General features: G+C 45.4%; 1 protein-coding gene across 2 annotated transcripts in view; it reads right to left on the bottom strand.

Moving 5' to 3' along the window:
- Window positions 1-315: 315 nt before the first annotated feature.
- Window positions 316-24,313, bottom strand: part of LOC143296310 (uncharacterized) — an 86,446-nt gene continuing 62,448 nt past the window's right edge. Inside the window, exons 4-5 of one of the 2 annotated variants that reach the window (XM_076608180.1) lie at window positions 8,513-9,094; window positions 1,018-1,142 (exon numbers count right to left, since the gene is read on the bottom strand). In XM_076608180.1, the coding sequence (XP_076464295.1) occupies window positions 8,526-9,094 (569 nt within the window). In that variant the 3' untranslated portion in view covers window positions 1,018-1,142; window positions 8,513-8,525. Of the gene's footprint in view, window positions 1,143-8,512; window positions 9,095-24,313 lie in introns of both variants that reach the window. The other variant, XM_076608171.1, reaches the window with a different exon arrangement.

Raw genomic sequence — 24,313 nt, 5'->3', positions numbered from 1 at the left:
CATAAACAGGACTACTGCCCCCCCGGCATGTACAGAGACTCCCTCCCCATAAACAGGACTACTGCCCCCTCCCCCCCTCCCCCCAGAATGTACAGAGACTCCCTCCCCATAAACAGGACTACTGCCCCCCCCCCCCCCCAGCATGTACAGAGACTCCCTCCCCATAAACAGGACTACTGCCCCCCTCCCCCCCCCCCCCCCCCCCCCCCCCGCAGCATGTACAGAGACTCCCTCCCCATAAACAGGACTACTGCCCCCCCGGCATGTACAGAGACTCCCTCCCCATAAACAGGACTACTGCCCCCCCCCCCACCCCCCAGCATGCACAGAGACTCCCCATAAACAGGACTACTGCCCCCCCGGCCCATACAGAGACTCCCCATACACAGGCAGGGGACAGAACTTGTGGTCCTGGTCAGTGTCGACGTCGATGACCCCGGCCCCGTACAGCCCCCCGCTGTCCATCTGCATGGCCTGGCCGATGACGTGGGCCGCCTGGCTGTAGCCGTAGCCAGACGTGGACGCAAGGTCCAGGTCCCTCCCCAGGAACCCCCCGGACCCTCCGTCATCCATGAACCTCCCCCCTCGCAGCCCACCCCCACCTCCGCCTGTGTCCCCCTCCTCGGCCTCGTCCCCCTCCCAGTAGTTGAGCTTGGAGTGGTAGACGTAGTAGCAGGGGTAGCAGCACAGGCCCGGCTTGGAGGGGCACTGCGGACAGTAGTACACCGACTCCTTTGGGTGTTTGCGGGCCGGCCCCCCGCGGGAGTAGCCCGAGCGACGCAGGCAGACCTTGCAGCGCTTGCTGGGGTGCTTCTTTTTTTCTGTGGGCGGCACTCGCTCCAGGATGTGGCGCTCTGTCAGCCGCGCTCGGTCCTCAGGCTTGGTGTCCGGCGGCAGGTCCTCGGTCTTGAACTTGGGGGACATCGGGGGGATGGACACGTTGGGGCGCGGCGTGATGTTGAACGTGGTCACCGAGGGCACGGACAGAGTGGGGGCCACAGGACTGCTGCTGCTGGTGGTGGGTGGGGGACCAACAGGGGTGGGGGTGGTGGTGGTGGTGGGCTGCATGCCTGTGGAGGACGTGGGCGACGTCAGTGGTTGGTCCTCGTCAACAGCCACAGCCACGTTTTCCTGTGGAGCATCTGAAAAGAGAAAAAAACAAAACACATGTTTAGTGGACAGTCCTGACAGAAGCTAGCAATGTTCTGCTGTCAGTGTGTTGCTGAAAAGTAAAATGATTGCCCCTAACCCATTCAATCTCAAAATATAAAGACAAAACAATCATCCATAAATAAACAAAAAATACAGCATCAGACACCATGACCTAACTACAACTACACAAATGACATAACAAGAGAAAGACATCACAGGTAAAAGAAACCACAGTTCAGCTTCACTGCTCATGATCTGATCCTCAGACCAGAGAATCTGAAACAATAACACGGAATGAATAAAAGTAATGGTGAACAATAACACGGAATGGATAAAAGTAATGGTGAACAGTAACACGGAATGAATAAAAGTAATGGTGAACAATAACACGGAATGAATAAAAGTAATGGTGAACAGTAACACGGAATGAATAAAAGTAATGGTGAACAATAACACGGAATGAATAAAAGTAATGGTGAACAATAACAGGGAATGAATAAAAGTCATGGTGAACAATAACACGGAATGAATAAAAGTAATGGTGAACAATAACACGGAATGAATAAAAGTAATGGTGAACAGTAACACGGAATGAATAAAAGTCATGGTGAACAGTAACACGGAATGAATAAAAGTCATGGTGAACAGTAACACGGAATGAATAAAAGTCATGGTGAACAAGAACGGGGAATGAATAAAAGTCATGGTGAACAATAACACGGAATGAATAAAAGTCATGGTGAAGAACAGACACATCAGTGTACCCTCTTCATCTTTATCACACTGCAGCAGATTGTTCTTCTCCCTCAAATCTGTACAGAGTCGTCAGGATGCCACACAACCACCCTCTTCAGTGGGAGGTAGACTAAAAAAATCTTGGTAAAAGTCGACTTACTTGGGATAAAAGAGGCGACGTATCGAGCCACAAGCTCTTCTTCAGGCAAATGAAATGAGTGAGTGACAGACAGAGAGGGAGAGGAAGAGAGAGTAAAGTTCAGGAAAGGAAAGTGATGAGAAGTCACAGGAAAGGACACAAAGCAGGGTGAGTAGACCTGTCAGTGTGAATGTATGAGGGAAAGAAAGGGTGAGGGAAGATGGGCAGGGGGGTGAGAGGGCAGGAGTGGGGGAAGGGGGTGGAAGAGACTGTGTTTCCCGTACGTCGTGGGTGTGAAATCACCCAGACGAGTGTTTTTGCTCTGTAACTCGAGTAATATTGAAGCCACTTCCACATAATTTCATGACTTTGTCCATAATATAGTTTACTACATATCCACTGAACATTATTTTCTTTTATACATAAACAAAGAAGTTATTAATCAATGTCCCAGTACGTCGTGGGTGTGACGACACCCATACTCCCAAAGAAAAAACCTTGCACGTCGTGGGTGTGGAGCCACCCATGCAAAGCTTGCGCGCCACGCGTTGTCGACGTGACGTCACTTGGGCTCGCTACAGAGAGAGATCAGAGTGACCTTGTCTTTTGTTGATCGTATCCCGTTTCAAGTCTGCGGCAAGTTTTACTCTAAAGTTGTAACTAATTTCAGAAAACAATATTTATTGCACTAGATATCTTCAACAATATTGAATGAACTGTTTTTCTTGTAGAGAATGATCGGGAGCAACTGATTGATAGCTTTTTATCTAGTTGGAATTAAAGTGCCTTTCTAAGAACTGGATATTTATGTAAGTCTGAAATCAATTGATCTAAAATCTAGTTGATATAGAAATTTTATTCTTATCCTAATCTGTTCAAAGTAGAGAAAACCCGACTTTGGCTAAAAAAAAAGAAAAAAGAAAGATAGTTGATATAGAAATTTTATTCTTATCCTAATCTGTTCAAAGTAGAGAAAACAACACTCTCTTCTCACGGGCAAAACTTATTCACAATGCCCCTGGTCAAGCACTGGAGTAAATAGCCTACACGCACAAGTGGAAACTGCGCATGCAAGTCTGCTGAAGAAAAGTCAAATTTGCTTTACGGACAGGTGTGGGTTACTGTGCACCCACGACGTACGGCAAGGTCTTATTTCTTCAGTGAAACCATGGGTGCCTGCACACCCACGACGTACAGCGAAGGGTTAGTTCGTACACAGAAACCATGGGTGCCTGCACACCCACGACGTACAGCGAAGGGTTTGTTCGTACACAGAAACCATGGGTGCCTGCACACCCACGACGTACAGCGAGGGGTCATTCCTTCTTAGAAACCATGGGTTTCTGCACACCCACGACGTACGGCGCGCAAAATTTTAGGCGACGTACGGGAAAGGTTAACAAGGAAGTAAAATAAGTGAAAAAAAAATATATAAAAAAATTGAAATAAAATTTTTTTTAAATATATAAAATAAATAATGATAATGATTAAATAAATAGATAAAAGAATTTAAAAAAATAAAATAAATTAAAAAAAAATATATATATATATATACACACACATATGCATACATACATGGACATACACATACACACACACACACACACACATATATAATTGAAAAAACCACCCTCTTCATCATCATCACACTGCAGCAGATTGTTCTTCTCCCTCAAATCTGTACAGAGTCGTCAGGATGCCACACAACCAACTGTTCCCCACATTCCTCCAGGTTTGTTGGCGAGGTACAAATATTTGTTAATCAAATGCAAATAACCAACCACTTTGGGGAAGAAGAAAAAAAGGATAGCACACACCAGCCTTCTCTGTGCCAGCAAGACCTGGACAGTCTACAGCACACACACACCAAACAGCTCAACCACTTCCACCTCATAGAGCTGCCTCCACACATGATGGCAGGACAGAGTCCCAGACACAGGTCCTTCTAGGGGCCAGCATCCACAGTGCCTATAGCCTGCTTCAGAAAGCCCACGTCAGATGGGCTGAGCCAGGGCAAGTGTGCAGTTAGGGGCCAGAAGAAACATTTCAAAGGCTGCCTCAAAGTGTCCCTCAAAGACCTCAACATCGATCCCAATAGCTGGAACTTTCTTGCTGTGGACCCACCAAACCAGGTCATCCTGATCACTGAAGGAACACAAGCTGACAGCTGGGCCAACAGCAAAGTGACAGCTGTGTCATCAGTGGTTTCAACAGCAAAGTGACAGCTGTGTCATCAGTGGTTTCAACAGCAAAGTGACAGCTGTGTCATGGTTTCAACAGCAAAGTGACAGCTGTGTCATCAGTGGTTTCAACAGCAAAGTGACAGCTGTGTCATGGTTTCAACAGCAAAGTGACAGCTGTGTCATCAATGGTTTCAACAGCAAAGTGACAGCTGTGTCATCAGTGGTTTCAACAGCAAAGTGACAGCTGTGTCATGGTTTCAACAGCAAAGTGACAGCTGTGTCATCAATGGTTTCAACAGCAAAGTGACAGCTGTGTCATCAGTGGTTTCAACAGCAAAGTGACAGCTGTGTCATGGTTTCAACAGCAAAGTGACAGCTGTGTCATGGTTTCAACAGCAAAGTGACAGCTGTGTCATCAATGGTTTCAACAGCAAAGTGACAGCTGTGTCATGGTTTCAACAGCAAAGTGACAGCTGTGTCATGAATGGTTTCAACAGTAAAATGAACCACTCATGACCACATGGTGATCAACACCCCCACCCCCCCACCCCACCCCCTCCCAATTCTCTCTCTCTCTCCCACAGTCACACACTGTCATCAAGCACACTGCCATTTTTCAATGGCTGGTTACAAAAGGTTGAAGTGGCCCGCAGAACTCTATGGTGTGAAATTCAATGAACCTGTGTTTGAAACACAAAAACAGCAAGAGATGGGGACAGAGACAGGTAGAACATGACAGCAGTGTCTGATCAACACGTGTTGGAAACAAAGAGAGGGACAGAGATAGGTAGAACATGACAGCAATGTCTGATCAACACGTGTTGGAAACAAAGAGGGACAGAGACAGGTAGAACATGACAGCAGTGTCTGATCAACACGTGTTGGAAACAAAGAGGGACAGAGACAGGTAGAACATGACAGCAGTGTCTGATCAACACGTGTTGGAAACAAAGAGGGACAGAGACAGGTAGAACATGACAGCAGTGTCTGAACACGTGTTGGAAACAAAGAGAGGGACAGAGACAGGTAGAACATGACAGCAGTGTCTGATCAACACGTGTTGGAAACAAAGAGGGACAGAGACAGGTAGAACATGACAGCAATGTCTGATCAACACGTGTTGGAAACAAAGAGGGACAGAGACAGGTAGAACATGACAGCAATGTCTGGATTCATTATTACAATAGGCCAGTGTGCATGGGTGCATGCATGTCTTTTTGTGCATGTACAATCTTCAAATAATACATAATGAATATTCACATTCAGTGAATAACAGTCCATCAATATCAAGATCAGAGGACTGTTCAGTATGACAAAGAGTTTTTCACATCACTACCAGTGGCACATCACTACCTGAGTGAGTGAAAAGAAGCTTGTAGCTTATCCGTTAAAGGTAAAGTCAAAGAATCTTGGTATGAGTCAACTTACATGAAAAAATGAAGCAATGTACTGATGTATCCAGCCACAAACTCTTCTTCAGGCAAAGAAATGAGTGACAGACAGACAGATACAGACAGAGAAATGAGTGAGTGACAGACAGATACAGACAGAAATGAGTGACTGACAGATACAGACAGAAATAAGTGACTGATAGATACAGACAGAGAAATGAGTGAGTGACAGACAGATACAGACAGAAATGAGTGAGTGACTGACAGATACAGACAGAGGAATGAGTGAGTGACAGATACAGACAGAGGAATGAGTGAGTGACAGACAGATACAGACAGAGGAATGAGTGAGTGACAGACAATACAGAGAAATAAGTGAGTGACAGACAGAGGAATGAGTGAGTGACAGACAATACAGAGAAATGTGTGAGTGACAGACAGATACAGACAGAGGAATGAGTGAGTGACAGACAATACAGAGAATTGAGTGACAGACAGATACAGACAGCACATTTCAGGAAAGGAAAGGAACCAGATGAAGTCACAGACAGGACACCAGGAACAGAGAAGGGTGGCTTGAAAGGGAAAGCAAGAGTGGGGGGGGGGGGGGGGGGGGGGGGTTTGGAAGAAGACAGGTCTGAATGGGGATGGAGGGGGGAGTGGAAGAAGAAAGGAGTTCTGAATGGGAAGGGGGGGGGTGGACGAAGAAAGGAGGTCTGAATGGGGAAGGGGGGGGTGGACGAAGAAAGGAGGTCTGAATGGGGAGGGGGGGGGAGTGGAAGAAGAAAGGAGTTCTGAATGGGGAGGGGGGGGGGGAGTGGAAGAAGAAAGGAGGTCTGAATGGGAAGGGGGGGGGGGGAGTGGACGAAGACAGGAGGTCTGAATGGGGAGGGGGAGTGGACGATGAAAGGTCTGAATGGGGAGGGGGGAATGGAAGAAGAAAGGTCTGAATGGGAAGGGGGGGGGGAGTGGAAGAAGAAAGGAGTTCTGAATGGGGAGGGGGGAGTGGAAGAAGAAAGGTCTGAATGGAGGGGGGGGTGGAAGAAGAAAGGAGGTCTGAATGGAGGGGGGGGGGTGGACGAAGAAAGGTGGTCTGAATGGGGAGGGGGGGGAGTGGACGAAGAAAGGAGGTCTGAATGGGGAGGGGGGGGGAGTGGACGATGAAAGGAAGTCTGAATGGGGAGGGGGGGGGGGAGTGGAAGAAGAAAGGAGGTCTGAATGGAGGGGGAGGGGGGAGTGGACGATGAAAGGAGGTCTGAATGGGAAGGGGGAGGGGGGAGTGGACGATGAAAGGTCTGAATGGGGGGGGGAGAAGAAAGGAGGTCTGAATGGAGGGGGAGGGGGGAGTGGACGATGAAAGGAGGTCTGAATGGGGTGGGGGGGGGGGGTGGAAGAAGAAAGGTCTGAATGGGTAGGGGGAGGGGGGAGTGGAAGAAGAAAGGTCTGAATGGAGGGGGTGGGGGTGGAAGAAAGGTCTGAATGGGGAGGGGGGGGGAGTGGAAGAAGAAAGGAGTTCTGAATGGGAAGGGGGGGGGGAGTGGAAGAAGAAAGGAGTTCTGAATGGGGAGGGGGGGGGAGTGGAAGAAGAAAGGAGGTCTGAATGGGGAGGGGGGGGGAGTGGAAGAAGAAAGGAGGTCTGAATGGGGAGGGGGGAGGGGATTGGAAGAAGGAGGTCTGAATGGGGAGGGGGGGGAGTGGAAGAAGAAAGGAGGTCTGAATGGGGAGGGGGGAGGGGATTGGAAGAAGAAAGGAGGTCTGAATGGGGAGGGGGGGGGAGTGGAAGAAAGGTGGTCTGAATGGGGATGGGGGGGGGAGTGGAAGAAGAAAGGAGGTCTGAATGGGGATGGGGGGGGGGGAGTGGAAGAAGAAAGGTGGTCTGAATGGGGATGGGGGGGGGAGTGGAAGAAGAAAGGAGGTCTGAATGGGGAGGGGGGGGGGAGTGGAAGAAGAAAGGAGGTCTGAATGGGGATGGAGGGGGGAGTGGACGATGAAAGGAGGTCTGAATGGGGATGGGGGGGGGGGGGGGGGGAAGAAGAAAGGAGGTCTGAATGGGGGGGGTGAGGGTGGAAGAAGAAAGGAGGTCTGAATGGGAAGGGGGGGGGGAGTGGACGAAGAAAGGAGGTCTGAATGGGGAGGGGGGGGGGAGTGGAAGAAGAAAGGAGGTCTGAATGGGAAGGGGGGGGGGAGTGGACGAAGAAAGGAGGTCTGAATGGGGAGGGGGGGGGGAGTGGACGAAGAAAGGAGGTCTGAATGGGGAGGGGGGGGGGGAGTGGACGAAGAAAGGAGGTCTGAATGGGGAGGGGGGGGGGAGTGGACGATGAAAGGAGGTCTGAATGAGGAGGGGGGGGAGTGGACGATGAAAGGAGGTCTGAATGGGAGGGGGGGGGGAGTGGAAGAAAAAAGGAGGTCTGAATGGGGAGGGGGGGGAGTGGAAGAAGAAAGGAGGTCTGAATGGGGAGGGGGGGGAGATGAAGGAAGGAAACAGTGGGGTGGGGGGAAGGGGGTGGGAGAAACAGTTTACCTTAAAAATTAAAAAAAAGATATATTTGAACAAATAAATAGTCTCTCTATTGACTGACATGCTTCTTCAACTTGTGGCTGTGTGGGAGTGCATGGGTATCTTTCATCCTGCTTGAATTCTGTGACCTACTTGCACTGACCATGAACCATGAATTCTGTGACCTACTTGCACTGACCATGAACCGTGAATTCTGTGACCTACTTGCACTGACCATGAACCGTGAATTCTGTGACCTACTTGCACTGACCATGAACCATAAATTCTGTGGCCTACTTGCACTGACCATGAACCATGAATTCTGTGACCTACTTGCACTGACCATGAACCATGAATTCTGTGACCTACTTGCACTGACCATGAACCATGAATTCTGTGACCTACTTGCACTGACCATGAACCGTGTGTCATAACGTGCTGCTGGAGCCCACACTGCCTTGAGGAATGTCAGGAATGTCTTGGGCTGTGGACAGTTCTTCACGGAATGCTTTCACCTCTCTCTGCTCCGGACTGCTGCCTCCCCCAACACCGCCCTCCCCAGACACACAGTGCTGCCGTGACAAGCGCTCAGGAGTCTCTGCCAGCTGTCCACCAGAATAGGAAGCACACTGGCTGTCAGTCTTCTGGCTGCCGGGAAGCAGTGGTTCCGTTTCTCCAAAGGTAGCAGCAGGCGAGGTGTTGCTGTGGTCCTGGCCGGTGCCAGTGGCCAGGGGTCGCCCCCCTCCTGCCCGTCCTGCCCCCCTGGCTGGCCGCAGCTTGTTGGCCCTGGTCAGGTGTCGGTACAGCGTGGCCTGGGGGATGTCGAACAGGGTGCACACTCGGCAAGCCGGGAGCCCCGTCTGCTGGATGTAGTCCACAGCCGCCCGGATCACCTCCGCCCGGTGCTGTCGCCGCCGGTCCACGTCATCTGACGCTGCGGCAGTGGGGGCCCAGTGGCCAAGACTACCGCCTACACCTGGTTGCCCGCCTGGCCAGGCTGCAATGAGAACACACCTCATTCAGTGCCACGTCACCCTGACTGCAATGAGAACACACCTCATTCAGTGCCACGTCACCCTGACTGCAATGAGAACACACCTCATTCAGTGCCATGTCACCCTGACTGCAATGAGAACACACCTCATTCAGTGCCATGTCACCCTGACTGCAATGAGAACACACCTCATTCAGTGCCATGTCACCCTGACTGCATTGAGAACACACCTCATTCAGTGCCATGTCACCCTGACTGCAATGAGAACACACCTCATTCAGTGCCACGTCACCCTGACTGCAGTGAGAACACACCTCATTCAGTGCCATGTCACCCTGACTGCAGTGAGAACACACCTCATTCAGTGCCATGTCACCCTGACAGCAATGAGAACACACCTCATTCAGTGCTGTGTCACCATGACTGCAATGAGAACACACCTCATTCAGTGCCACGTCAACCTGACTGCAGCAAGGACACAAGGTTTGAGGCTTATTCATGTGGATACTTATACAGCACCTATCCTCAGTCACAGACCACAGCACTAACCTCAGTCACAGACCACAGCACTAACCTCAGTCACAGACCACAGCACCTATCCTGTCACAGACCACAGCACCTATCCTGTCACAGACCACAGCACTAACCTCAGTCACAGACCACAGCACCTATCCTGTCACAGACCACAGCACCTATCCTGTCACAGACCACAGCACTAACCTCAGTCACAGACCACAGCACCTATCCTGTCACAGACCACAGCACTAACCTCAGTCACAGACCACAGCACTAACCTCAGTCACAGACCACAGCACCTATCCTTAGTCACAGACCACAGCACCTATCCTGTCACAGACCACAGCACCTATCCTGTCACAGACCACAGCACTAACCTCAGTCACAGACCACAGCACCTATCCTGTCACAGACCACAGCACCTATCCTGTCACAGACCACAGCACCTATCCTGTCACAGACCACAGCACTATCCTCAGTCACAGACCACAGCACCTATCCTGTCACAGACCACAGCACTAACCTCAGTCACAGACCACAGCACTAACCTCAGTCACAGACCACAGCACCTATCCTTAGTCACAGACCACAGCACCTATCCTGTCACAGACCACAGCACTAACCTCAGTCACAGACCACAGCACCTATCCTTAGTCACAGACCACAGCACTAACCTCAGTCACAGACCAAGCTCTGAGTGTTTTTCTGATCAGTTGATACTCATACTTATTCAGCACCTATCCTTGGTAAGAGACCAAGCTCTGCATGTTTTTCTATCAATTGATACTGATACTTAACAGCACCTATAAATGGATACTGATACTTAGCATCTATCCTCAGTAAGAGACCAAGCTCTAAGTGGTTGGTTGGTTGGTTGGTTTGGTTTTTATACTTTTATTCAGTTGATATTGATACTTATACAGCGCTTATCCTTGGTCTGGGAGCAAGCTCTAAGTGCTTTTCAACACAGAGTCATTTGCACAACAGGCTGCCTACCCAGGTGGTACAATCATGTGTCATGTGTCATGATGACTGAAACCTTTGTCTAGTTGTGTCATGTGTGATGATGCCTGAAACCTTTGTCTAGTTGTATAACCATGTGTCGTGTGATGATGCCTGAAACCTTTGTCTAGTTGTATAACCATGTGTCGTGTGATGATGCCTGAAACCTTTGTCTAGTTGTATAACCATGTGTCGTGTGATGATGACTGAAACCTTTGTCTAGTTGTATAACCAGCAAACAGTAAGACCTCAGACATGTTGACAGATGATGGGGTGACACCAGCAAACAATAAGACCTCAGACATGTTGACGATGGGGTGACACCAGCAAACAGTAAGACCTCAGACATGTTGACAGATGATGGGGTGACACCAGCAAACAATAAGACCTCAGACATATCAACAGACGATGGGGTGACACCAGCAAACAGTAAGACCTCAGACGTGTTGACAGACGATGGGGTGACACCAGCAAACAGTAAGACCTCAGACGTCAACAGACGATGGGGTGACACCAGCAAACAGTAAGACCTCAGACGTGTTGACAGACGATGGGGTGACACCAGCAAACAGTAAGACCTCAGACGTGTTGACAGACGATGGGGTGACACCAGCAAACAGTAAGACCTCAGACGTGTTGACAGACGATGGGGTGACACCAGCAAACAGTAACTCAGACGTCAACAGACGATGGGGTGACACCAGCAAACAGTAAGACCTCAGACATGTTGACAGACGATGGGGTGACACCAGCAAACAGTGGAGACAGACCTCAGACATGTCGACAAATGATGGGGTGACACCAGCAAACAGTAAGACCTCAGACATGTTGACAGACGATGGGGTGACACCAGCAAACAGTGGAGACAGACCTCAGACATGTCGACAAATGATGGGGTGACACCAGCAAACAGTAAGACCCCAGACATGTCTTCAGATTATGGGGTGACACCAGGGCAACTGGCTGAGGACCGTGCACTATGGAGCACCTTGACTGCCTCATGCATCCACAGACGTTGGAGCATCGAGTTCACGTCCGACCTGAAGCCACTTACTCTGAATCCCCAGAACTCAGGACTCCACCTCACCCCCACCCCACTTCTTTCTGTCATCAGTTCCACTGTCTGCACTTCACAGGCTGTTAACGTGTCCCATGTGGCCACAGACATGGGTCACTTCTCACTCCGTCTGTGTGTGTGTGTGTGTGTGTGTATGTGTGTGTGTGTGTGTGTGTGCAGGGCTAGATAAATATATCCATTTTATATAATTAATTCCATTCACGTCAAGCTGAACATTACGAGAATGGCATATATTTGACTTTGTTGAAGGTAATTACATGGATACTTACATAGCGCCTATCTTCCATCAGAGACAACGTCTTAGCGCTTTACAAACATTTCTATTCTCACATCTTTTTACTGCAAATTGCCCCAGACTCATAACCAAACATATGATTTTGCTTGTGCACATTACTGATTTTTTGTAATAATTATTTTGTTGTTGCATCCAACTCGCCCTCTCTAACATAAAAAAATGCCCAAGATTTTGAAAGAACCATTTATTTCATATCTGACAATCAGTCACCTGATGCACTGCTCACAATCAAAATACGAAAGAAATTACAAAGAAAAATAAAAAGGCAAGAAATGTGGAGGAGGAGAAACTGGATGGCTACATCATACACTGTTTTCTACTCACACGTGGTGAATGAACTGTTTTCTACACACACGTGGTGAATGAACTGTTTTCTACACACACGTGGTGAATGAACTGTTTTCTACACACACGTGGTGAATGAGGACCACATTGATTACCTTCTTTGACAAGCCTTCACACACTTTGACATGCCTTCACACACTTTGACAAGCCTTCACACACCTTGACAAGCCTTCACACACCTTGACAAGTGTTCACACACCTTGACAAGCCTTCACACACCTTGACAAGTGCCTACACACCTTGACAAGTGTTCACACACCTTGACAAGCCTTCACACACCTTGACAAGTGTTCACACACCTTGACAAGCCTTCACACACCTTGACAAGTGCCTACACACCTTGACAAGTGTTCACACACTTTGACAAGCGTTCACACGAATCATGGTGTCCACATCAAAATGTGATCATGAATTATGGTGTCCACATTAAAACATGATCATGAATCATGGTGTCCGCATTAAAACATGATCACGAATCATGGTGTCCACATTAAATCATGAATCATGGTGTCCACATCAAAACATGATCAAGAATCATGGTGTCCACATTAAAACATGATCATGAATCATGGTGTCCACATTAAAACATGATCAAGAATCATGGTGTCCACATCAAAACATGATCACAAATCATGGTGTCCACATCAAAACATGATCAAGAATCATGGTGTCCACATCAAAACATGATCATCAATCATGGTGTCCACATTAAATCATGAATCATGGTGTCCACATTAAAACATGATCATGAATCATGGTGTCCACATTAAAACATGATCATGAATCATGGTGTCCACATTAAAACATGATCACGAATCATGGTGTCCACATAAAAACATGATCATGAATCATGGTGTCCACATTAAAACATGATCATGAAAAACACAATCATGGTATTCTGAACAACATCGAAGACTCAGAAGAACAACTGAAAATGAAGAATCCCCCCCAAAAAAACACTGATAAATGTCCTTCAGTTTCAGTTTAAACCACAGCATGTACAAGTCTGACACATCATCAAGTCAGATTGTATAAATGTACATTTACTCCGTTCAAACCACTGCATGTATAAAAGTCTGACACATCATCAAGTCAGATTGTATAAATGTACATTTACTCAGTTCAAACCACAGCATGTACAAGTCTGACACATCATCATGTCAGATTGTATAAATGTATATTTACTCAAATTAGATTAGCAATGTAGGAAATATGAAAAAAAAATCTTTTTTTTTCCTTGGAACATGAAATGTACTTACTGTGATACGATCAAAAACTAAGGATGTAGAAGGATATAGAGGTAGAGCTTTTAATTTAGACCATAGTGTTTCTTAATCACAGCTCCCCAGTCTGATTATCATATTCTCATACTATGACTAACAACAAAACACAAAGCTAAAAAATGGCCAAGCTACAGTTCACCTAGTTCATGTCATGTGGTATAGTTCACCTAAATCTGGTCATGTGGTATAGTTCACCTCAATCTGGTCATGTGGTATAGTTCACCTATATCTGGTCATGTGGTATAGTTCACCTCAATCTGGTCATGTGGTATAGTTCACCTATATCTGGTCATGTGGTATAAGTTCACCTAAATCTGGTCATGTGCTATAGTTCACCTATATCTGGTCATGTGGTAAAGTTCACCTAAATCTGGTCATGTGGTATAGTTCACCTATATCTGGTCATGTGGCAAAGTTCACCTAAATCTGGTCATGTGGTATAGTTCACCTAGTTCATGTCATGTGGTATAGTTCACCTAAATCTGGTCATGTGGTAAAGTTCATCTAGTTCATGTAATGTGGTATAGTTCACCAATATCTGGTCATGTGGTATAGTTCACCTATATCTGGTCATGTGGTAAAGTTCACCTAAATCTGGTCATGTGGTATAGTTCACCTAGTTCATGTCATGTGGTATAGTTCACCTAAATCTGGTCATGTGGTATAGTTCACCTAGTTCAGGTCATGTGGTAAAGTTCACCTAAATCTGGTCATGTGGTATAGTTCACCTAGTTCATGTCATGTGGTATAGTTCACCTTTTTCTGGTCATGTGGTATAGTGGGAGGTAGACTAAAAAAATCTTGGTAAAAGTTGACTTACTTGGGATAACAGAGGCGACGTATCGAGCCACAAGCTCTTCTTCAGGCAAATGAAATGAGTGGGTGACAGACAGAAAGGTACAGACAGAGAGGGAGAGAGAGTAAAGTTCAGGAAAGTAAAGTGATGAGAAGTCACAGGAAAGGACACAAAGCAGGGTGAGTAGAACTGTCAGTGTGAATGTATGAGGGAAAGAAAGGGTTCTGAAAGGGAAGGGTGAGGGAAGATGGGCAGGGGGTGAGAGGGCAGGAGTGGGGGAAGGGGGTGGAAGAGACTGTTAGTGTTAGGGACATATTAACAAGGAAGAAAAATAATAAGTGAAAAAAAAAAAATAAATAAATAAAATTTTAAAAAATAAAAAAATTAAAAAAAATTTTTTTTTAAAATATATAAAATTAATAATAATAATAAAATAAATAAATAGATAAAAGAATTAAAAAAAAAAAAAAAATATATATATATATATATATATAAATATATACACACACACATATGCATACATACATGGACATATATACACACACACACATATATAATTGAAAAAATAAAAATATAAATAAATAAATAAAAAATGATAAATAAATAAATATAAACAAAAATAAATAAATTAAAACAACAGCAAAACAACAACAACAACCACACACACATACATACACACACACACCAAAAAAAAAACACACACAAAAAAAACACACACACACACACACACACGCACAAACACACACATACACAGAGGAAAACAAAACAAACCACACACACACACACACACACACACACAGAGGAATATATAAATAGATAAATACAATAAAATACAATAAAATAATAAAGTATATATACAAAAAACGGGATGAGTGGTGGTGGATAAATAGAGGAAAAGAGAAAAAGAGGTATAGTTCACCTTTTTCTGGTCATGTGGTATAGTTCACCTAGTTCAGGTCATGTGGTAAAGTTCACCTAGTTCAGGTCATGTGGTAAAGTACACCTAGTTCATGTCATGTGGTATAGTTCACCTTTTTCTGGTCATGTGGTAAAGTTCACCTAGTTCAGGTCATGTGGTCAAGTTCACCTATATCTGGTGCATGTGGTAAAGTTCATCTATATCTGGTCATGTGGTATAGTTCACCTAGTTCACATCATGGGGTGTAGTTCACCTAGTTCATGTCATGTGGTATAGTTCACCTAGTTCATGTCATGTGGTATAGTTCACCTAGTTCATGTCATGTGGTATAGTTCACCTAGTTCATGTCATGTGGTATAGTTCACCTAGTCCATGTCATGTGATATAGTCATGTACAGAATTCTGTATATAAGGGAAGCAAAGGGGATTTTTAAAAATAAATATATAAAAATCAAAACGCAATAGCCATTATCACATCGGTCTTCTTCAAATTCCTTGTTTCAAAAACATCAAAGAGAAAACCTGGACACAGACATATATCTTCAAGGAAGAAAAAACAGGATACACATACAGAAATATCAATATTATCCAAATACAACTTGGTTTCTTTATATCACTCAACCCATCACCATAATTACGTCTCCTCGATTGAGCAGATAAAAAAAAGTCATAGAGAAAAAGAAAAGGTTTCTATTTTATCCATGCAGTACAAGCTAAGTGTGCCCTCCTTGAACATCTCTTCACAAACACCATCAACACCATCAACAACAATGAGCAAAGGCAGATCAACAAAACGTCTTTCTCTCTCTGGTGACCAGCCACTTTCTTGCTGCTGTCAAACTGCAGCCAGTCATCCACCCCCCACCCCCCAACACACACACACAAAAAAAAAGGACACACACAATGAACACACACACACGCACAAATGAACACGCACACACACACACACAAAAACAAACAAACACACACACACACACAGAAACGCACACACACACACACACACACACACACACAGAAACGCACACACACACAAACGAACACACACACACACACATGAAATATAAATATGTCTCCAGTCTGTGTAGCAAGCCTCAGGCAGTGGATATGAAGTGACTGCCCGGTGGCCCCAGAAGGCAATATGACCTTCAGCCTTTAACTAAGGTGACTGCCCGGTGGCCCCAGAAGGCAATATGACCTTCAGCCCTGTAACTAAGGTGACTGCCCGGTAGCCCCAGAAGGCAATATGACCTTCAGCCCTGTAACTAAGCGCCATGGGACCTTTCACCTTTTAATTCAACAAAGTCTCTGCAGCAAGTCAAGAAATGAAGTGACCCTGAGGTAATTCTGTCCTTTTGGAGTCTCCAGGATGGAGATCAACTGCAGCCAACCATGGAGAAATCTCCATGAACATGCAAAAACGCAGCTCTCAAAATCCCAACAACAATGTGCCAAGTACATGAGAATTCCCCCACCTAAACTAGGCATGAGTACCAGTGATACCACACCACTTTATTATGTAAACAAGTACTGATGTGCAGGTGGTGGGCCTGAGGGTTGGGTCTGTCCCTGAATGTGAGAACTCTTCAGACATCATGCTGTTCATGCACTCTTTTCTGTGTAACTCTTCAGACATCATGCTGTTCATGCACTCTTTTCTGTGTAACTCTTCAGACATCAGGCTGTTCATGCACTCTTTTCTGTGTCACTCTTCAGACATCATGCTGTTCATGCACTCTTTTCTGTGTAACTCTTCAGACATCATGCTGTTCATGCACTCTTTTCTGTGTAACTCTTCAGACATCATGCTGTTCATGCACTCTTTTCTGTGTAACTCTTCAGACATCATGCTGTTCATGCACTCTTTTCTGTGTAACTCTTCAGACATCATGCTGTTCATGCACTCTTTTCTGTGTTACTCTTCAGACATCATGCTGTTCATGCACTCTTTTCTGTGTAACTCTTCAGACATCATGCTGTTCATGCACTCTTTTCTGTGTAACTCTTCAGACATCATGCTGTTCATGCACTCTTTTCTGTGTCGCTCTTCAGACATCATGCTGTTCATGCACTCTTTTCTGTGTTACTCTTCAGACATCATGCTGTTCATGCACTCTTTTCTGTGTTACTCTTCAGACATCATGCTGTTCATGCACTCTTTTCTGTGTTACTCTTCAGACATCATGCTGTTCATGCACTCTTTTCTGTGTACTCTTCAGACATCATGCTGTTCATGCACTCTTTTCTGTGTTACTCTTCAGACATCATGCTGTTCATGCACTCTTTTCTGTGTAGCTCTTCAGACATCATGCTGTTCATGCACTCTTTTCTGTGTAGCTCTTCAGACATCATGCTGTTCATGCACTCTTTTCTGTGTAGCTCTTCAGACATCATGCTGTTCATGCACTCTTTTCTGTGTAGCTCTTCAGACATCATGCTGTTCATGCACTCTTTTCTGTGTCGCTCTTCAGACATCATGCTGTTCATGCACTCTTTTCTGTGTAACTCTTCAGACATCATGCTGTTCATGCACTCTTTTCTGTGTTACTCTTCAGACATCATGCTGTTCATGCACTCTTTTCTGTGTTACTCTTCAGACATCATGCTGTTCATGCACTCTTTTCTGTGTTACTCTTCAGACATCATGCTGTTCATGCACTCTTTTCTGTGTTACTCTTCAGACATCATGCTGTTCATGCACTCTTTTCTGTGTAGCTCTTCAGACATCATGCTGTTCATGCACTCTTTTCTGTGTAGCTCTTCAGACATCATGCTGTTCATGCACTCTTTTCTGTGTAGCTCTTCAGACATCATGCTGTTCATGCACTCTTTTCTGTGTAGCTCTTCAGACATCATGCTGTTCATGCACTCTTTTCTGTGTCACTCTTCAGACATCATGCTGTTCATGCACTCTTTTCTGTGTAACTCTTCAGACATCATGCTGTTCATGCACTCTTTTCTGTGTTACTTCACTTCTGCACAGTGTTTTTTTGTTGTTCTTTTCTTTCTTTCTTTCTTTTTTGGTGTGTGTGTTTTTGTTTTTGTTTTGTTTTGTTGTTTGTGTGTGTGTGTGTGTGTGTGTGTGTGTGTGTGTGTGTGTGTGTGTGTGTGTGTGTGTGTGTGTGTGTGTGTGTTATCATCGACCTGTTGGTAAGTGATGATGAACAGTGAACTGACAATTTATTATGAGGCTGGCTGGTGTCTGTGTCAGACAATGAACAGTGAAATATGTCTATGTCAGTTCGTCACAAAGCACCAACCCTAGGTAATACGGCACAACTAATAAAGTCCTGGTACTTCAGACCAACCCTAGGTAATACGGCACAACTAATAAAGTACTGGTACTTCAGACCAACCCTAGGTAATACGGCACAACTAATAAAGTACTGGAACTTCAGACCAACCCTAGGTAATACGGCACAACTAATAAAGTACTGGAACTTCAGACCAACCCTAGGTAATACGGCACAACTAATAAAGTACTGGTACTTCAGACCAACCCTAGGTAATACGGCACAACTAATAAAGTCCTGGTACTTCAGACCAACCCTAGGTAATACGGCACAACTAATAAAGTTCTGGTACTTCAGACCAACCCTAGGTAATACGGCACAACTAATAAAGTACTGGTACTTCAGACCAACCCTAGGTAATACGGCACAACTAATAAAGTTCTGGTACTTCAGACCAACCCTAGGTAATACGGCACAACTAATAAAGTCCTGCTATGGTGAGGTCCAACTCCAAGCTGCTACATGATTGTAGTGACCACGATGACTGTCACAAGGCAGGACCTAGATACCAAGAGCTGACCTTACTCAGGCTTCAAATCCATCACCTCCCACATCCCAAGTCCATGCTGCTATCAGTTCAATGCTTCACAAGGCTGGTCTCTAAACACTTTTACACCGAGGAGAAGACACTTGTTGTTCACCTTTAAAGCTTCCTGATAAACATCACTGGCCATTTCTAATGCTGAATTATCATCCACAACAAAACAAACAGTAACAAAGAAAAAACAAATCATGCCCCTTCCTCCACACACACACACACACCATGACCCCCTCAACTAACTCCACAAAAAATAAGTGACAAGTCAGAGTCAGTTCAGTTCAGTTCAGTTCCTCAAGGGGTGTCACTGCATTCCAAGAAAGCCATGTACGCTACACCACATCTGCCAAGCAGATGCCTGACCAGCAGCGTAACCAACATGCTGAGCCAGACCTTGAGAGAAAAAAAAAAGAAGAGTGAATCAACAGCAAACAATAAATACAATGGGGTCTCCACCTTTCCACAAGTACCCAACCCCATCACCCTCACTCATTTTCTCTCTAAAAAAAAAAAAAAAAAAAAAAAAAAGACAATGACAGTAATCAGCCTACAGAGTGGCACAGAGTGTCCTCACCACCACTGGACCAGAGCAGAGGTCATCACAAATACCTCCTGTATCCTGAGCACTGCTAGTTATCAACGTCAGGAGCATAAACATCAGTGCCATCAGAATCCACGTTGCCATTTTCCTCTGCATTAAGAGTGACGTGGTCGTCAGTACCCTGAGCACCACCACCATGCCCACCACCCACGTAGTGAGCAGTGCTGCCTCCTGAGCTGTCCGCACCGTGAGCACCATGCACATAGTGAGCAGTGCTGCCTCCTGAGTTGTCCACACCATGAGCACCAATCCCCGCTGTGACGCCAAGGCTTTGAGCAGCCAGGCCAGTGACGTCACAGCTGACAGGACCACCACCACCACCACTCTCCACACCACCACCAGTTCCAGAGCCGCCAGGAAAGACAGCACCAAGGCTGTTGCTGTAACTGTCACTGGCCACCATGCTCTCTAAACCCTCCACCCCACCAAAACTTCGCTTGGCCTTCTCGGCGTGCCTACGCAACGTCTCCCGGGGCAGTTTGAGCTGGATGGACACCTTGCGCACCGTTTCCCCCTGGAGAACACGGATGACCCCTAACCTTAACGACGCTTTGCTGTAGCGCCGGTAGCCCGTGCCATGAGGCAAGGGGGGATAACTATAGTAATCGTTGCTGTACGCCCGCCTCATCAGTCTGTTTGAGGACGTGTCTGCAACACACACAACAACCATCTTCTTTTGTACTGCTGTTCACTTTGACCCCTTGGCAAGTCTTCCAAACTAGCAATTCATACAGAAATGAGAGTAACGTCAATTGATGCTATTCCTTCACTTGGCAAGTCTTCCAAACTAGCAATTCATACAGAAATGAGAGTAACGTCAATTGATGCTATTCCTTCACTTGGCAAGTCTTCCAAACTAGCAATTCATACAGAAATGAGAGTAACGTCAATTGATGCTATTCCTTCACTCACTATCAACACAGAAATAACAGTAATGGTGACCAACTGTAACACTTGTCTTGGTAAAACAGAAAAATGTACAAGTTGGAGAATCCTAAGACTGAAAAACAAGCCCAGTTTTGGCACCCTTTTTTCTGCCCAATGCAAATTAAAACACTGGAAATTTTATTTGATTTTTCGTTTAATTTTTACTTAAGAGAGAGAGAGGTCGAAACAATCCCAAATCTTGAAATATAAACTTTTTTGTGTAAAAATTTAATCTGTAACTAAGCTCTAGTCCATATCACTTGTGGAAGTCAGTTTTAAGAACTGTACTTTGAGGAACCTGATTCAGTCCAGAGAATGACCCATCCACAGACAAAACAAGCCACTGGCCTAACGCTAAAACGTATACCCAATTATGTTAAACAGCATACCTAAGAGATCTTAAACAGTATACCCAAGAGATGTTAAACCATGAGATCTTAAACAGCATACCCAAGAGATGTTAAACCGAGAGATCTTAAACAGTATACGCAAATAATGTACCCAAGAAATGCTAAACAGTGTACCCTACAGATGTTAAACCAAGAGATTTTAAACAGTATACCCAAGAGATGTTAAACCGAGAGATCTTAAACAGTATACGCAAATAATGTACCCTACAGATGTTAAACAGTGTACCCTACAGATGTTAAACAGTGTACCCTACAGATATTAAGCTGAGAGATGTTAAACAGTGTACCCTACAGATGTTAAACCAAGAGATGTTAAACAGTATACCAAAGAGATGTTAACACATTCCCATTAATCCAACATCTTCCTAATCCAAAATCCAACTGTATTTCTTCCAGATTCCCATTAATCCATTGTCTTCCTAATCTAACTGTATTTCTTCCAGATTTCCATTAATCCATTGTCTTCCTAATCCAACTGTATTTCTTCCAGATTCCCATTAATCCATCATCTTGCTAATCTAACTGTATTTTTTCCAGATTTCCATTAATCCATCGTCTTCCAAATCCAACTGTATTTCTTCCAGATTCCCATTAATCCATTGTCTTCCTAATCTAACTGTATTTCTTCCAGATTCCCATTAATCCATTGTCTTCCTAATCCAACTGTATTTCTTCCAGATTTCCATTAATCCATTGTCTTCCTAATCTAACTGTATTTCTTCCAGATTTCCATTAATCCATTGTCTTCCTAATCCAACTGTATTTCTTCCAGATTCCCATTAATCCATTGTCTTCCTAATCCAACGGTATTTCTTCCAGATTCCCATTAATCCATTGTCTTCCTAATCCAACTGTATTTCTTCCAGATTCCCATTAATCCATCATCTTGCTAATCTAACTGTATTTTTTCCAGATTTCCATTAATCCATCGTCTTCCTAATCCAACTGTATTTCGTATTTCTTCCATGGTCAAAGACAAGAAGGGGCATATTCAAATGAAATTTGAAACAAAATTAAATCAAATCAAACAAAATATAACAAGGTTACAGTCAACACAGACTGAAAGAAATCGACACAGGGAGTGTTTCTGGGTGGGTGGGTGGGTGTGTGTGTGTGTGTGTGTGTGGTTCTTTTTTAAACATGGGTTTGTTGGGTCGTGTGTGTGTGTGTGCATGTGTGTGTGTGTGTGTGTGTATGTGTGTGTGTGTGTGGTTCTTTTTTAAACACAGGTTTGTTGGGTCAAACCACTCTTTCTCTCTCTTTCTTTTATTTCTGTGCAACTCAATTTTCTTCCCCATTTCAAAGTAGGCTCTATCTTTTTCATCCAGTTTTGCTAAAGACTGAAACAGTCTAATCTCACATTTTGTGAAATGACATCCCATTGAATCATTATGACAAAAATGACATTAACATGGCACTGAGACTTGTGCAGATACAAATCGTAGTTTTTTCACACCACTAACACGATGTGTAGCTGCGACTGTGAGATGCAAGACAGAGCATAAATTTAACAGACAGCAGGAGGCAGTGTGTTCTGGGAAAGGAGAGTTGGGGCAGTCCTTTTGGAAAGAGCTTCAATCAGCTGAGGGCAGAGATTTGACAGTGAGGGCAGTCCTTTTGGAAAGAGCTTCAATCAGCTGAGGGCAGAGATTTGACAGAGTGAGGGCAGTCCTTTTGGAAAGAGCTTCCATCAGCTGAGGGCAGAGATTTGACAGAGTGAGGGCAGTCCTTTTGGAAAGAGCTTCAATCAGCTGAGGGCAGAGATTTGACAGTGAGGGCAGTCCTTTTGGAAAGAGCTTCAATCAGCTGAGGGCAGAGATTTGACAGAGTGAGGGCAGTCCTTTTGGAAAGAGCTTCAATCAGCTGAGGGCAGAGATTTGACAGTGAGGGCAGTCCTTTTGGAAAGAGCTTCAATCAGCTGAGGGCAGAGATTCGACAGTGAGGGCAGTCCTTTTGGAAAGAGCTTCCATCAGCTGAGGGCAGAGATTTGACAGTGAGGGCAGTCCTTTTGGAAAGAGCTTCAATCAGCTGAGGGCAGAGATTCGACAGTGAGGGCAGTCCTTTTGGAAAGAGCTTCAATCAGCTGAGGGCAGAGATTGGACAGAGTGAGGGCAGTCCTTTTGGAAAGAGCTTCAATCAGCTGAGGGCAGAGATTGGACAGAGTGAGAGAGTTAGCTCACTGCTACTGAGTGCTAGTGTACGGTTCAGATAATTAACTCATTGCTAGTGTGTGGTTCAGAGAATAAACTCATTCCGAGTGTACAGTTCAGAGTTAGCTCATTCCTAGTGTACGGTTCAGAGAATTAGCTCATTGCTAGTGTACAGTTCAGAGAATTAGCTCATTGCTAGTGTACAGTTCAGAGAATTAGCTCATTGCTAGTGTGCGGTTCAGAGTTTGCTCATTCCTAGTGTACAGTTCAGAGAATTAGCTCATTGCTAGTGTACAGTTTAGAGAGTTTGCTCATTCCTTGTACGGTTCAGAGAATTAGCTCATTGCTCACTAGTGTGCGGATCAGAGAGTTTGCTCATTCCTAGTATAAGGTCGAGAGACAAAGCGGCGGTCAGCTGTGGAGTGTTTGAATCTGGGACCATGGAAACTGAGGATCTGTGGAGGTGGAAAGAGTGGATCTGGGATGGTGGAGTGGATCTGGGATGGTGGGAAGAGTGGATCTGGGATGGTGGGAAGAGTGGATCTGGGATGGTGGAAAGAGTGGATCTGTGGAGGAGGAAAGAGTGGATCTGTGGAGGTGGAAAGAGTGGATCTGTGATGGTGGAAAGAGTGGATCTGTGGAGGTGGAAAGAGTGGATCTGTGGAGGTGGAAAGAGTGGATCTGTGATGGTGGAAAGAGTGGATCTGTGGAGGAGGAAAGAGTGGATCTGGGATGGTGGAAAGAGTGGATCTGTGGAGGTGGAAAGAGTGGATCTGTGGAGGTGGAAAGAGTGGATCTGTGAAGGTGGAAAGAGTGGAAAGAGTGGATCTGTGGAGGAGGAAAGAGTGGATCTGTGGAGGTGGAAAGAGTGGATCTGTGGAGGTGGAAAGAGTGGATCTGTGATGGTGGAAAGAGTGGATCTGTGATGGTGGAAAGAGTGGATCTGTGGAGGTGGAAAGAGTGGATCTGTGATGGTGGAAAGAGTGGATCTGTGGAGGAGGAAAGAGTGGATCTGGGATGGTGGAAAGAGTGGATCTGGGATGGTGGAAAGAGTGGATCTGGGATGGTGAGA

Source organism: Babylonia areolata, chromosome 2 (genome assembly GCF_041734735.1).
Source record: "Babylonia areolata isolate BAREFJ2019XMU chromosome 2, ASM4173473v1, whole genome shotgun sequence".
In the NCBI taxonomy this organism is placed as follows: domain Eukaryota; kingdom Metazoa; phylum Mollusca; class Gastropoda; order Neogastropoda; family Buccinidae; genus Babylonia; species Babylonia areolata.
Note: the sequence above shows the minus strand (reverse complement) of the source record. Positions and strands in the feature narration are given on the sequence as shown.